We start from the raw sequence: 17196 nt of genomic DNA, 5'->3' as shown, positions 1-17196 counted from the left end.
ACAATCAATGGAGTTGAAATGATTTGATTTTCGATGTCTTCATTTTGGCTCAAATTTAGAAATCTTGATGGTGTTTAGATCAGAGTTGAATCAACATTAACTTTCTTGTGCTTTTTAGCTTGATCGTTGAAATTTTCAATCAATGACGCCCATTCGTTTACTTTGTTATGAACAACTTCACTGTTTGGATATTCTTCAATGATCTCATCTATGCGTGATTGGATGCTTTCGAAAACTTCTTCAAATCCTTTAAAATGATAATCCAAGGCAGACACAACATATTCTTCATTTGATTTTTTACCTTCAATGTTCTTCATATTTTCATCGCCACTTTTTGTTGAATGAATTTCAGAAAGACCTTCACTTTGAATTTGTGATGGCATGAAATTACGCAATCGGCATTGACTGTCTACCCAAAATTTATCTTTATTTCCTTTTGATGGTTTTATGAAGAATTGCCCCCATGATCCTTCACTTTCTGTTTGTGTTTTCTCAGTTTCATTGGTTTTAAGTTGGCTGTTTTGAACATCCTCTTGATCCTCTTGTTCAATCCAGTCTGTTGCAGCTTTAAGTATGGTGTTTCCATCTTTTATCTCTTCTGAGTTGATATTGATGTTTGGTTGTTCTTCAGCATCGTGTTCATCTTTTTCTTCAGATTCATCTTGAAAAATTTCTTCGTTTTCATTATCGGATTCAGATGGATAAAGATAAAATTCATCCTCCTCCTCATCTTTCTTTTTTTTGTTTATTCTTTCTGACATTTTTCTCTTTTTTCTTTTTATCCATTACAAGACCTCCCCCCTCATTTTGCGCAGCAATTTCCAATTCATCTTCAAATTCTTGTAATGTTGTAGAGTCAATTTTATCTAGAGAGAACTCTTCAGTGTTTTCAGCATCGTCAAATCCTTGTTTTTTGTAAGCATATAGAATCTGTATGAATCATTGCGTTTTAAAAAAATACTCAATACTAATTTTGTTGCGTTTTATAATATAAATCATTGTAAACGACTTACACAACTAATTTTTTGTAACTTTAAATAAATTGTGTTTTACACAAACATCGCGTTTTAATAAAGCATAGTTTGAAAAAAAATATATATATAAACAAGTTACTGCGTTTTGTACCTTTATAAACGTTGCGTTTTAAACAAACAAACAAATAATATAAACAAGTCACTGCGTTTTGTAACTTTATATACATTGCGTTTTAATCAAACATATTTTTAACAAAGAATTAAACAAGCAGCCTAAACAAGCATTCAACAAATATGTAGCAATAATGAAAGATCAGATTTCATACCGCTAACAATGCAATAGGTCCATTGAAGAACTTGTCATTTCCAGGCCATTGTCTTCTTGTATGTCTTAGAACATTCAGAATATATTCACACCAATTAAAATCCTGGGTTTTTTGTCACTTTTCATCGATGTCAAGAATCTTTGATTAACGTTACTACTTTGCATTGCCTCTGCCATGACCGTAAAAAATATAACCAAGAAGTTTAGTTTGAACAGTCTTCCAAGCTCATTTCTTGATTTTAAATATTTAATCAAGTTGGCAGCATACATTCTCTTCAAAATATCTTTGCTGAATTGACCGCGCCAGAATTTAATTATAAGATCAGTTTCTTTTGGTCTCAATTTTTCCTCAATCTCTGTTTTTCCATTTGGTATTTGAAATACCTTTTGGATCAATTCAGCTGTGATCTTAATCTTTTCATCTCCAGTATTTATCTCATCATTTTCAGCATCAAAGTTTTTTACCAGCCAATATCTGAATTTGCGTGGAACTGAATGCAGCTTGAATGATAGTATGCTCTCAAACCCTATTTCTCTAACAACTTTCCTTTGCTCTTTTGACAAATTTTCAATATAATCTTTTAGATTATTGACTGCACATCTTATGTTGATTTTTTTCCGTCGCAATCATAATATGGTTGTTGTTCTGGTTGTTCTTCTGTTTTATCTTTCCTCAATGATCTCTTTGGTTTTGATTCTGCCTTTTCCTTCTTTTGATATTTTGTCTGTTTCACTCTTGGTGGTGGATCAACAAAATCATCATCTGATACATTGAAGTGTTTTAGAAACATATGTTTTTTTCATGAAATTTGTTTAAGGCGTTTTATGTTACCTTAATTTACTTGTTGTTGTTCAGAAGTATGCAGAACTATAGCTCGACTAGTATTTTCATCCTTTGAAACAGAATCTGTATCTTCTGAAGATTCTATCACCACTTTCTTTCTTCTCCTTTTTTGTTTTTCCTCTTGTTTTTTAACTTTAAATAGAATAATGAAACAATGTCAATTAACAAATTTAAGATAAAACGCATTAGCTAACACTATAAAGATAAAAAGCAGTAATTCACAGTTTTAAGATAAAACGCAATATTTTACATCATATTAAATTTAACACAGCAAATGAACATTACATAATCTCATTTTGTTTTTTATGATATTTTAATATAAAACGCATTAGCCAAGAAAAAAAAGCATTTGATACAGTATTATGATAAAACACAATAGTTAACAACACATGTATCTCAGCAAATTCAAAGATAAGATAAAACGCAATGTTTTAAAATTCGATTACAATTATCATAATAATAATCTCTTTGTTTTTGCAAATTTATTAAGATAAAAAGCATTAGTTCACAATATATAAATACCATAAAAAGCATTAGCACCCTAGGTCATAATTTTAACATAAAACGCAATGCGGTCTCTAATAGCAAACCCAATTAAGCAATTCAATGATAAGATAGGGATAAGATATCACTCATTAACAATTTTTGGGAAGAGATATGATATATTAGGTCTATTGCACTTCATAAAACGTAACTTGAATTCAGTTAAAAAGCAAAAATACATAAAATTACCATTGTCTGAAATCTCTTTGCGTTTTCTACTACTTTGTTGTTTCATTGTTGATTTTCGGCTAATATTTACTTGTTGATCTATGTTTTCTTCAACTGATGATGTTTTTGGCTTCTTTGATGATTTAGGGTTTTGAGAGACGGATTTCTTTTCAGTAACTCGAAGGTAAACCTTCAAATTATCTCTCGACGACGCCATGAACTTCAATGGAGTATGATTTTCTCAAATTTCTGTATGTTTGTGATCGTTCAATGGAAGTGTAAAACGTAATGAACTTTTTTTGAAGCGTTTCTGTGTATATTCAACGGCGGTTATTTTGGAATTTGACGATAATACCCTTGAAAGCCCGGAGAGCGTGTTTAAATGACAGTTTTTAATTTGATTTTAATCTAGACCGTAGATTGTGCAATTGGACGATCATGATTGCTTCCTAGAGAAATAGACTTCATATCATATCTCCACCCTATATTTTGATCCATATAATATAAATGATTATAATGGTTACAAGATTAAATATTACAATAATAATATATTAAATCTCACATATCTAAGTACAAACGTTAAAATATATAATATTAGTTTATGACGAAATACAAAATAAATTAGATACAAATTACATGAGTAAACTTTGAATAATTGCAGCTTCAGGGCTCTGAGAATCGATGGTGGACAATAACTGTGACAATCGGTCGCTAAGATCGTCAACCTCCCTGTGCAAGCTTCTAACGTAGTTGCAAGTCTCCTGTAACACTTTTGAAGCCGATGCCTGTAAACAAAGTTTTATTTCTAGCAAGAATTTTTATAAATAAAATTTTGTAAATAATTAAAATCCTGTTATCAGGGTACATGAATGTATTGTGTACGAGCTTTTTAGTCTTAGTCTGCAATTCATGTGACTCAAAAATAGACCCCTCATTTAGAAATATTCATCGACCATGACATGACACTCAATAGTATTAACTAAATAAAACGAAAATAAATGGTGTGTGTATAGGGGCGGATGTAGCTTGATACTAGGGTAGCTCTCGATATCCCTTAACGCTATGGTGGTAGTGTAAATTCTGGAAAAAATTGATGTTTTTTCGATTTCGCCACCTCTATAGAAAAGAAATATTTGAAACTTTGGCCCTTAACGTTTTTTTCTAAATTTGCCACTTGTGTGTATGTATATAATATGAGAATACACATGACAAAATGGATCTTTTAATTTTTCAATATTAATTATATCTTAAAAAAATAAATAATGATTTAAATATAACTTTTACCCGAAATTTTCATAAAAAAGTAAAAAATCTTTTTGTTTTTACATATATGTAACCTACACATGCGTAAGCCATGTACATATTATATTAGCTAAACATAACATATACATGTGTAGGTAAATAATTAAAAATTTAAAAACACATGAATAAACTATCTTGATTATTTTTATCTAACTTATAATAAAAGACTCTAAATAATGCCACATGACATTCTCTCTTTCAACCTCATAAATTTTATTTATATTTGTTTAATAAATTTCTTTTAATATTAATATTAATTAATAACCAAATAACAAATATATAGATATCACTTATTTTTATCCTTATATTTATCTAAAATTAATAAATAACTTCAATTTTGCAATTTAGACCCTTTGTTTTTTTTACTTTTAACCCAAAATTTTTCATCTTTTACAATTTAATCCTAACGCTTTTTATTTTCAATTTTGGTCCACCATACTTTTCATCTTTCTCAAGTTTTTCGTTTCGTTTTAAATTTTGTGAGTTAACGCATTGCAATGTGCGTGTGGGGTTCAACATTTTTTCGTATATTTTTTCCCCATTTGACTGGCTCGTCGCGTCACATCTATTTTTCTGCCTTTGACAAGTTCGTCCAACATGCAGGCCCTGGATGGATTTAGTTATTTTTTCCAGTGTTTTACGTTTCGGTTTAATTTCTCTACAACGAGCGTGCGTGATTCCAAGATTTTACGTCTGCTTTTCACTCGACGTTATTTTTTCCCCATTTTTATTTATTTTGTTTTTACAAGCTTTTTCCGGTGTTGGTGGTCGCTGACAATGGCATAGTATTGCTATTACTTAACACAGATTTATGACAATCGCTGCAACGTATGGGCTTAATACTAGGGTTATATAAACAAATGCACACAATTCTTAGAAGTATGCACCGTTGATTAAAATAAATAAAATAATTTAGGTTTGTTATGTTTGTTTCTGCGATAATCTTAGTGATCTTCAATAAAACTTGGTATATTCACACTCGTTGGTCATTGCAAGTTGTTAGGGTTTTCTATTTTTTAATTCAACATAAAATGATAAACTTCATTAAGTACAAAGTCTATATCATTTTTTCAAATCGAACTAATTAACGTGATAAAAGAAACTAAGATTCGTGGTTTTCCTATAAATGCCATTACAATAGTTTTCATGTTTGACCCATTGATGAACAGTTCTTGTCCTTGTCAATTGTCATGGTATGAAGGGAAAAATGTTGAATTTTCAATGTCAAATTTAACGTTTAGAATATAAATCATTGACAAATGTCCCTTACCTTGTTTGAACGATGATTACCAATCTCTGGAAGAAGTTGTTGCAACTTCGCGAGTAGTTGTATGATCTGATCATCGGTGATCCTCGTTGATGGTTGCCTCGATCTTCTGCTAGACATTATTATCGAATTTCTTTTTGAAATACTAATGCGTGTTTGTTGAGTGAGAAAGAATGTGTAAATGTGTTTTGGGACAATGGAGAGAGGTGGTATAAATACAGATGTTTGGCCGATTTAATAACAATCTTATTCAGCACAACAAGACTAGTAATGAAATAGAAAACACACCCTATGTTTGAAGGATGGCCAACGATGTTGAAGGTGAAGAAGACAAAGCAAGTTGTCTACAATTCGAAGGGGCCCCTTTCTAATAATTACTTTTTATGTACCAATAATATAATATTTACAATACAATAAATTATCATATTGCACTTTCATTAACCTGTACTGTAATTAAGTTCAATAATAGATGCAATGCAACAAGTCATTTTTAATCTAAGTAATATAAATAAATAACATAATATGTTTCGTGCATTATTTTTCTAGCTATAAGATCCAAGCCTATATAGTCAATTATCTCCAAATATCATTTTCAACATGATTATTTGTTGAAAATGTATTTTCTTGGGATCGATAATAATGAATGGATAAAACTTAGAATAATGTTAAATACACTTTCTATACAAGTAATATTTTCGTTTCTTTACCTATATGGGTTACATGAAATTAACCAACGGGATAAATTCAATATGCACCCTTATTTTAGGCAGAAAACAAAACAAAAACACATATAATTTTTGTTTTCTAATATGCACGTCATCTTCTACTTAGGCTGAAATATATGTTACTATCCCTAGACGAGATGTTTGATAATATGCATGAGTCTAAAATATTACTTCCGAAAAGTCTCAAACGTTACTCTTTCTTGTCTCTTCATCCCTACAACTTCAGACTCACTCCAAGCCACCTTAACTAAACCATCATCTTGTCACCCGGGTCAACATCTGTCTTCAGTGTGAGATTAAATATATTATTATTATAATATTTAATCTTTTAGCCATTATAATCATTTATATTATATTAGATCAAAATATAATAATAACCTATTAATAATTAGTTGGTAATTATTGATGGACAAGTTACATAAGGAGATTAATATTACCCTTATTAACTAATTAGGTTTCCTCTTGGGTGTATATATAAGGAGATTATTAGAGAGTTTAAGGGTTAGACAAGTTACACAATTACAACCCTCATAACATCTATTCTCGGCTCTCTTTCCCAACCGATTCATCCCCAGTTTCGGTTTCATCACCATCATAACTTTACACCCTAAGGAGGAACCAGATCATCCTGACAAGTATGTTGAACTCAATGGCTGCATCTCTGACTGAATTCTCTGCTGGCCTGTCTGCTGTAACAGGTATTATTTACATGTTTTCCCTTATGTTTAACAGAACTGATTCAACATGTGGTATCAGAGCGTATGTTGATAAATCAGTTCTGTTTTCGTATCCATCATTCTGGAATCGAAAATCTGGAAAACGGAATTTTTAAAGTTTTTTAAATGTCTCGGCTGATTTCGAGTACCATGTGCCGAAGTCACTGTTTTTCGGAAGAATGTTTAAATATTTGACTCGAAATCATAAAGGGTTAAACTTGTTGTTACGAAATCCATTACAAAACCATTAAAATTCAGGTTTCGGATTTCCATAATTATGTTTATATTTTTTAGGGTTTATCACTTGTTCTAAGTAAACTCGAAAATTCCTTAAATTTTGGAATATAATTTGGATTAGTGGGTGTTTTTACTGATTTTGATCTGAATTTTATCTACTAAAATTTTTGAAAACTGTTAAAGAAATAATCAGTTATTATTTTCGAAATCTTTGATAAGTTTAGATCAGCATTAAAACAGGAAACATTATCCCACAATCCCAAAAATTTCCAGTTTCCAGTTATTATCACAAAACAGCTGTTAACAGTGCTCTCGAGACCATCAGATTACGACTCGAGATCATCAGTCTCGACTCGAGACCATAAGGTCTCGACTCGAAATCATCAGGTCCTTAAATCTTCACAACTCAAGACCAACAGATCTCGACTCGAGACCACAAGGTCTCGACTCGAAATCATAAGGGCTTAAAAATCTTTATAACTCGAGACCATAAGGTCACAACTCGAGACCATAAGGTTGCGACTCGAGACCATAATCTTCACAACTCGAGACCGTGGTTGTGACTCGAGACCTCATTACGACTCGAGATCGCATAAAATGTAGTAGTCGAGACCATGGTTTCGACTCGAGACAAAGGTTACGACTCGAGATCTCATAACTAACTCGAGATCTCAAAACTCAGTCGAAACCTAACTCGAGACCTCACTCGAGACCTCATTACCTTGGGCTGTTTGATGTGAACTAAAATTTAGCTCGGGGCTCCGCCCAGAACCCCGTGCGGGGGCACACTGTCCCCCTGCACCCCCCAGCGAACTCACTCTGGAGTTCGATCCGCGCTAACAGGTGGTTTGCTATTAAATACTTGGTTTTGTTAACACTTAATTCACTAATCAGAATCAGATAATTTTTTACAAAACCAAAATAGCTTAACTTGAATGAGCTTCTGATGTATTAATTCTGGCCAAAGCTGATTTAATACATCTATTTATTGTTCAAGTATTATAAAAGCTATGTTGAGTATGCATTACAAACGTGAAATGTCTTAATTCTGGCCAAAGCTGATTTAATTCATTTATGTTTAGCATGCTTGACAAGTGCATAACTAAAGTGATTGTCTCATTTATGGCCAAAGCTGATTTGTCACGATTACTTTACACACATACTTAAATGATTACACTTCTGCCCAAAGCTATTATTTTGATGTTAGTAATAGACATTATCACAACTTCATAATTAAAATGGTCATTATTTATGCATGCCTTAGTATATCATGCCCTTAGATCACATTAGGACTTCTTTCTTAGTATCATAACTTGCTCATCTTATTTCCACTATCAGCACCCAATTGCGGGATTCCACCTTTGACTGGTGATAACCTTTGCTGAATGGAAAGATGCCCTCATGCTTACACTAGGATTGCTAGACTTCGATTATGCTCTTAGAGAGAATAAGCCAGCAGATCGTACTACTCAAAGTACTACTGCTGATCAGATAGTTCATGAAAAATGGACTAGGTGTAACCGCATGTCTCTCATGTTCATGAAGCAGTCCATTCACAATGCTATTAGAGGCGCCACTCCTAATTCTGAAGATGCTAAAACCTATCTGGCTTCTGTGGAGGCTCAATTCAAAGGAACATCAAAAGCACACGCTAGCACTCTTATCCTCAAGCTGGTGACGACTAAGTATGATGGGAGGAGCGGCATTCGCGAGCACATCATGATGATGCATGACATGGCCAATAAGCTGAAAGGGCTAGAGATGGAAATCAGTGATGGTTTTCTTGTTCACTTCATCATCACTTCGCTTCCTTCGTCCTATGAAGCATTCAAGATCAATTACAACACTCAGAAGGAGAAATGGACGATGAGTGAGCTGGTCGCTATGTGCGTACAGGAGGAAGAGCGTATGAAGATGGATCGCACTACTGATGTTGCTAACTTCACAACCTCCAACTCTAAGAAGAGGAAACACAATCATCAAAGAAAGGATGCTTCCAAAGTCCAAAAGCCCAATCCTAATACAAGTGCACCTTCCAGCTCTAAGAGCTCCTTAGGCAAACCTTATTGCAAGTTCTGTAAGAAAACAGGACATAAGCAAAAGGAATGCCCTGACTTCAAGGAGTGGCTGGCTAAGAAAGGTAACGATTTTTTCATGATACTTGAGTCCTTTAATTTAAATGTTCCTGCTAATTCTTGATGGTTTGATTCTGGTTCTATGGTTCATGTAACTAACTCTACTCAGGGATTCCTTTCAATCCGGAAGCTGGGAAGAAACCAAAGAACACTTAAAGTTGGGGATGATCGGGAGTTAGAAGTGAAGGCCATAGGAACATTACAATTATTTTTGAAAACTGGTTTATGTATTAAACTTTATGATACCTTATATGTTCCTGAGGTAACTCGGAACCTTGTATCAGGACCAAAGTTAGAAATGGATGGTTTTGTCGTTTCTCATGGTCATCGCAAACTCTCTATTCTCTATGATTCCGTTGTTTATGGTACTGGCATTCTGGATGGTGGTCTCTATAGATTAGAACTAGATGATAATTTTTCCAAATCTTTGTTATCATATAATATTAATGAATCACTCACAAAGATGAAACAGATTCGAGACTTAGAGACTTCATCCATGTTGTGGCATCAACGTTTAGGCCACATCTCAAGAGAACGATTAAATCGTCTCGTAAAGGATGAAGTCTTACCTCCTCTCGATTTCACTGATTTTGGAACATGTGTCAAATGTCTTAAAGGCAAAATGACATCAGCAAATAAGAAAGGTGCCACTAGGAGCTCTAATTTATTAGAACTCATTCATATTGACATTAGTGGTCCTTATCAAATCGCTGGCATCACAGGACATACTTCATTTATCACTTTCATTGATGATTATTCTCGTTACATGTACTTGTATCTTATTAAGGAAAAGTCTGAATCTCTTATAACTTTTAAAGATTATAAAGCTGAAGTTGAAAAGCAATTAGATCGTCAGATTAAAGTTGTGAGATCAGATAGAGGCGGTGAATATTATGGAAGACATACTGATGTGGGTCAAGCTCCTGGTCCATTTTATGAGTTTTGTAAGGGCCAGGGGATTGTGAACCAATACACCATGCCTGGTACACCTCAGCAGAATGGTGTCGCTGAACGAAGAAATTGTACCCTTATAAACATGGTGCGCAGTATGTTAGCCAACACTAATTTACCATTATTCCTCTGGACTGAAGCGTTAAAAGCAGCTGTTCATATACTCAATAGGGTTCCTTCTAAGTCTGTCCCTAAAACTCCTTATGAACTTTGGACAGGAAGGAAACCGAGTCTTAAATATATGAAAGTATGGGGCTGCATTGCTGAAGGAAAACTCTATAATCCTTTCCTAAGGAAACTTGACCCTAAAACAGTTACCTGTTTCTTTATCGGGTATCCTGATCATTCAAAGGGTTATCGTTTCTATTGTCCTTCCCATGTCACCCGTATTGTTGAAACCAAGCGTGATGCGTTCCTGGAGGATTTCAAGGTCAGTGGGAGCAGTACCAACCCTTACGAAGAACTGCAAGAAGTACAAGACGCGGGGGGGGGGGGGGGAGAGACTCGTCGCTTACCATTACTCCGTTTACTCCTCTTGTACCCCATGCAACTGCACCTGAAGCCACTGCACCAATTCCATCTCCACAATCAGAACCCATTATACCTCATAACGAAGGCACATCAAACGCTCAAAACCAAGACAACGCTGAACCCGATAATCAACTCAGGAGGTTATCTAGGAAAAGAAGGCCTACTAATTGGGATGATTATGTTACCTACCTGAATGGATGCTGGAAAGCTCAATGATCCTATCTCTTATAATGAAGCCATTAGCAGTGATCAGTCTTCTGAATGGAATAAAGCAATGATTGATGAGATTGAATCCATGAAGAAAAATGACGTTTGGGATTTGGTAGAATTACCCAATGGTGTCAAACCTGTAGGTTGTAAATGGGTGTTCAAAACAAAACTGGATCCGAATGGGAACGTTGAACGCTACAAAGCGAGATTGGTTGCAAAGGGCTACACTCAGAAAGAGGGAATTGACTATCAAGAGACGTTTTCACCTGTCTCTCGTAAAGATTCATTAAGGATCGTTATGGCCCTAGTAGCTCATTTTGATTTAGAGCTGCATCAGATGGACGTCAAAACTGCTTTCCTTAACGGAGACTTAGACGAAGATGTTTACATGAAACAACCTGAAGGATATAAACCTGAAGGTCAGGAGCATCTAGTCTGTAAGTTGAAGAAATACATTTATGGGTTAAAACAAGCATCACGTCAATGGTACCTCAAGTTTGATGAAGTCATGAAGAGGCAAGGTTTCATGAAGAATCAAGTGGATCAATGCACCTACCTCAAGATGAGTAGGAGTAACTTTACGATACTTGTCCTTTACGTAGATGATATTCTATTGGCAAGTAATAGTTTAGACATGTTGCATGAGTCGAAGCGGTTACTCTCGCATAACTTCGACATGAAGGATCTCGGAGATGCTTCATACGTCATTGGCATCGAAATTCACCAAGATAGACACAAAGGGATCTTAGGATTGTCTCAAAAGACTTACATAGATCGTGTCCTTACACGTTACAACATGCAACAGTGCAAACCCTCCGTCGCTCCAGTAGTTAAGGGAGATGTTTTCGGTTCATTCCAGTGTCCGACAACAGAGGTTGAAAAGGAGCAAATGAGCCAGATACCTTACGCGTCAGTAGTCGGGAGCCTGATGTATGCTCAAGTCTGTACTCGCCCAGATATCTCTTATATTGCTGGAATGCTAGGCCGTTATCAGACTAATCCTGGTCTAGATCACTGGAAAACAGCTAAGAAGGTCCTTAGATATCTGCAAGGGACGAAAGACTATAAACTGACTTATAGAAGAAGTGATCACTTAGAAGTGGTAGGTTATTCTGATTCTGACTTTGCCAAATGCAAAGATTGTCACACCCCCAAAATCCACACGCGGAGTACCACCGCTTGGAGGCGTGACATGACCAGGATCAAGCCACCAATCATATTGAACATAGCATATAATTAAAGTAACTCATCAATACGAAAGGTGTTCCAAAAACCAAACATAAGTAAGTGTATAGCGGAAGCATAAATGTAAAACCCAACATAAGTAATAGTTTAAAATGTCATAATGTTTAACATGGCATCCACGATCCATGCCCCACAACGACTGCGCCTCCCGTGCAAGCTCCATGGGTACCTAAGGTCCTGCAAGGCATGTAACAGAGATTCAACAACAAAGTTGAGCGAGTTCACAGTTGGTTATTCAGTGTTCGTGATAGAATAGCAAATCGTATGTTCGTTTAGTAAACCATGTATCGTATGCATTTGTATCGCAGCCCTCTAGGCATGTGCGCGAAGATTAGTGGGAGTTTCCCAAGTATTCTAGACTAGGTATATTTGTATCGCAGCCCACCCGGCATGTATGCGAAGTTTAGTGTATGGTTCGCAGCCATTCCAGGCATGTGTGCGAAGATTAGTTCTATTATCGCAGCCATTCCCGGCGTGTGTGCGAAGAGAAGTGTTTGTATCACTAGTCTAGCAGTATCTATCAAAAACCTTCCTCTCCCGAGGCCCAAAGTACGTAATCCTGATAATAACTTGAGTATAAGAAATCTTCCAAACCCATTCCCGACCCTGGGAATCCCATGAGTTGGTAAGAGTGTGAACTCACCTTGGTTTGCTCGGCAGATACACAGAAAGGTCAATCAAGCTATATTGTGGTCAACCACGTCCTACCATGGTTACCATACAACTCAGGTTCGTATTCAAGTAGTGCACGTATGTTTTCTACACATATTCCATCTAGTTGCATACAAGTATTGATCATGGCATACACGTATAATCATGGCAGTTCAACCACAGTATGAGTTCAACAGTACAGTCACGTAAATAAACGAAGTCCAAGTATGCGGCCCAAATAGTTGGGCTCGTAACAGTGTATAAGTCCAATTGTGTGCACGTGTTCCTGGTCTCGAGTCGAGACTAGAGATCTCGAGTCGGGACTAGGTGGTCTCGAGTTGTAGTCCTGGAGTTCTCGAGTCGCAACTAAGGAAGTCTCGAGTCATGCATGTACTAGTCGAGACTAGACGGTCTCGAGTCGCAACAGGACCCGCAACCATGGTCTCGAGTTAGGCTGTTTCTGTGCTGGTGAGGTGTGGTCTCGAGTCGAGACTATGAGTTCTCGACTCGCAACCCGTGTCGAGATCAGGAATGCAACAAACTTCCTTATTTACAGCATCTTTAATTCCGTAACAATTGCTAACAAGTTTGGCAGTTTCACAACAGATTAAACAGCATTGAATTCGGAATTTCATACACAATCATACTATCTTAATCATCACGAAATCAAGAACAATCATCAAGCACTCAATCGGATCATCTGATTAACTAATTCCAGAACTAACATGTAACCCAAAACATAGACTATCAACCATCATCATTCAATCATTTAATCGGATCATTAGGCTAGCGGACTCTAATACTAACATGCAACCCTAGCCATCCATTAGATCATCATGAAATCCCTTCTAATAGTTTTGCTAACACGAAAACAGTTTCATCATATGCAAACCGAAATCAACACATATGCTCCATTCATGATCACAATTCATTACATAACTACTAGCATGAAACCCTAACTGATCATATAACAATACCACATCAGACGCATAACAACCATCAACAAAATAACACTAACCGAGATGTTCGAGAGGGTTGGATTGAACCGAAAGAGAAAGGCTTCGAGTGGGGCTGCCGTCCGGTTCCAAGGGAGAGAAAAGGAGAGAGCTTAGGGTTTGTGTGTGTTGGTGTTTTGCAAGTAATGAGAAACTACACCCCCTAAAGGTTCATGTATGCGTAATGGGTGAGTGGGCCGAACCCATCTTTGGGTTGCCCTTGATCCGAATACAATGAGTAAGGCCCGAATGGGCTTGTGCGATCGGCCAATAGTTGTGCGGTCGGTTCATGTTGTGCGTTTTGGGCCCATTCAATATACAAACATTCAATACACACAGCACATAATCATAACATTCAATTAATAAAATTTCACGTAATTACATAACGTTGCACAAAGATAGGTTCGAAATACGAGTTGTCACAAAGATGACAAGAAATCCACTTCGGGCTACATCTTTATGTTAGCAGGCGGACCTATCTCATGGAAGAGTCATAAACAACAGTTAACTACAACTTCCACAATGATGGCAGAATACATTGCTGTTTATAACGCAACCTGTCATGGAATGTTGCTTAGAAATCTGATCACTGGACGCAAAATCGTTAATTCCATTTCTAGACCATTGAAGCTTTACTGTGATAACTCAGCTGTCGTTAGTTTCTCGAACAGTAACAGTTCGAATGGAGCTGGTTTATATCTCGATACAAAATATTTGTTCGTACGTGAACGAGTTGAGGAAAATAATCTTTGTATTGAGTATATTAGTACTAAAGATATGCTTGCGGATCCGATGACTAAAGGTCTCCCACCTAAAGTTTTCGAAGAACATGTATCGAATATGGGACTTACTAAAGACCTTATTTAATGGCATATTGTACTAGCTTACGTTTTAATTAATAAAATTTCCCCAGTTTGATTTTGTATGTCTCTAACATATGTTCTGCCGGTGTAATGACATATAGACAAATATAAATACAAATCAGACGCTAAAGGGCTTATAAGTATTTTGATCATAACTATTAGGTTTTAAATTGAGGCTATAGTATGATTAATGGGGGTCCTGAGTCGAATGATGATTCAACGGCTGTATTTCTCTGCTATAGTTCTTGGTTTAAGGCTAAAATGAGTGTTAACTCCTGGCCAGGCTCATCTAATACTCATGATAAATGATTACTCGGCTAAGTGGGAGAATGTGAGATTAAATATATTATTATTATAATATTTAATCTTTTAGCCATTATAATCATTTATATTATATTAGATCAAAATATAATAATAACCTATTAATAATTAGTTGGTAATTGTTGATGGACCATATTACCCTTATTAACTAATTAGGTTTCCTCTTGGGTGTATATATAAGGAGATTATTAGAGAGTTTAAAGGTTAGACAAGTTACACAATTACAACCCTCATAACATCTATTCTCGGCTCTCTCTCCCAACCGATTCTACCATAGTTTCGGTTTCATCACCATCATAACTTTACACCCTAAGGAGGAACCAGATCATCCTGACAAGTATGTCGAACTCAATGGCTGCATCTCTGACTGGATTCTCTGCTGGCCTGTCTGCTGTAACAGGTGTTATTTACATGTTTTCCCTTATATGTTTAACAGAACTGATTCAACATCCAGCGCTATCGCCACCTTAGCCAGCACCCCTTCTAGCCGTTCATTCCTCTCACACTTGATTTTGCACATTTTGTGGGTTTACAAACAAGGAGGTTTATTGAGTTTGTTTTTGATTTTTCCATCTATTTAAAAGCAATCAATGTTAGTTTAGGGTTCGTGATCAGTCGTAGTTGGAGGGTTTGTTTTTTGCTTGAATAAGTGAATCCAAGTTATGGGGTTTGAGTTCTGGTGTATCTACTTGAATCCTTGTTTAGCGTTTTCATTTGTGTGGGAGATTTGTGTACGATTTTTTTGGTTGCACTCGTTGAAATGGGTTATGATACGACTCATGAATTTTTTTAAGTAACTAATATTCAGTGTTCGGATGTCCATCACTCACCGTCTCACTTACATAATTCTCAATTCTCAATGTACATCGGGTCGATCACATAATAAATATAATACCAAATCCATTTGAAAATACATAGTAATATTATGTCATGACTCATGAGAAATTACATAATAAAATACAGTTTTACGGGGTAAGGGTGGTTATCATCACTCACCACCCATTTATCACTCACAACATCCAATCAGTTTCCGCCATGTCATCAACCATTATTCCATCACTCACAACATTTTTAGTGGAAATGCTCATCACTCACAACACCCAACAATAAACTCTCACACCCCCTCACATGTTCCATTTATCACGGCGTCATTTTTTTCACGGGAATAAAGATTTACGCGTGAACTTTAGGGTGTGCCGGTGGTTTATGCAAATCTTTCACGCGTTGAAATTGTTTATCACGAACCAAAAAGGCACTGCCCCGGGTGGCCTTAGTACAATTGTTTTGTATAGTCTTTCGTCTTTTGAAAACGATCTACTACATCTTCAAGACAATTATTCTTAATTAACTCCTTTAATATAACAATGCAGCGATCATACAAATATTAATCACTAATCCAATTACGCAAATCTAATTATACATACTTCATTGAAGAAAGACATATCTCAACAGTGGATCTTGTAACCAATAAAACTAATACTAATGATAACTTCAATAAACTATACACCAACATAAATGAAAAACGTTTCTTTGTCTCCGCAGTCAGTTTTACAATAGCAAATAAAACATTCAACTTTGTAAATACTTTTTCCGTTTTCAAATTGTCAATGTAGTTGGGGAGTTTTAAGCCCAAGTCTTCTTTTATTACCATTACTATATATTATTACTATATATTACTACTAGTGGGGAACCCGCGCATTGCAGCGGTGTCGACAATACACGACCATAAATCCCATTCCAGTCATATATATAGTGCCCTCAGTTATTAAATCCAAGTTATTTAGTGTCCTCAGTTAAGTTGCTTATTATTAAATTCTTCTTTGTATTTACCTTGACTTGAGGCGTCGTGACCTCAGCTCGGTACCAAAATCCCCATGAGACTTGTACCAAAAACGAACATTAACATGCACCGGCGTACATACATTAACGTTGACAACAAACACATAAATAATAGCCGATAATGAAAATCATAATTTAACAGAGCCCGAAAGCATCGATCATGATAAACAAGTGTAAGCGTGAAATATATAATGATGATAACCGAGTAGAGAACTCAAAAGTATTGATCACTTTACCATGATTGAGCTTGAAGTTAAAGGCTTAGATCTCAAGTCGAATTTCGAGTTTAACCCGAGTTTGGCAATGTTCAACCATGAATTCTAATTTATCATTTCCCATAAAGAAGAACCAATC

General features: G+C 35.7%; 1 protein-coding gene across 1 annotated transcript; it reads right to left on the bottom strand.

The window, feature by feature from the left end:
• Window positions 1-3342: 3342 nt before the first annotated feature.
• LOC110910186 (transcription factor PRE5) lies at window positions 3343-5677 on the bottom strand. The gene is made up of 2 exons (XM_022154893.2): window positions 5427-5677; window positions 3343-3639 (listed from the first exon to the last, which is right to left on the bottom strand). Exons 1-2 carry the CDS (start codon window positions 5541-5543, stop codon window positions 3487-3489), a joined length of 270 nt encoding a protein of 89 aa, XP_022010585.1. The 5' UTR covers window positions 5544-5677; the 3' UTR covers window positions 3343-3486.
• Between the last annotated feature and the right edge of the window lie 11519 nt (window positions 5678-17196).

This window comes from Helianthus annuus, chromosome 15 (assembly GCF_002127325.2).
Source record: "Helianthus annuus cultivar XRQ/B chromosome 15, HanXRQr2.0-SUNRISE, whole genome shotgun sequence".
In the NCBI taxonomy this organism is placed as follows: domain Eukaryota; kingdom Viridiplantae; phylum Streptophyta; class Magnoliopsida; order Asterales; family Asteraceae; genus Helianthus; species Helianthus annuus.
Note: the sequence above shows the minus strand (reverse complement) of the source record. Positions and strands in the feature narration are given on the sequence as shown.

What these genes read in the sequence shown, in the direction of transcription:
- LOC110910186 (XM_022154893.2), bottom strand. Translation starts at nt 5,543, where the DNA reads ATGTCTAGCAGAAGATCGAGGCAACCATCAACGAGGATCACCGATGAT. An exon ending in GTAATCATCGTTCAAACAAG is followed by an intron (nt 3,640 to 5,426) that starts GTAAGGGACATT and finishes CTTTGTTTACAG; the next exon opens with GCATCGGCTTCAAAAGTGTT.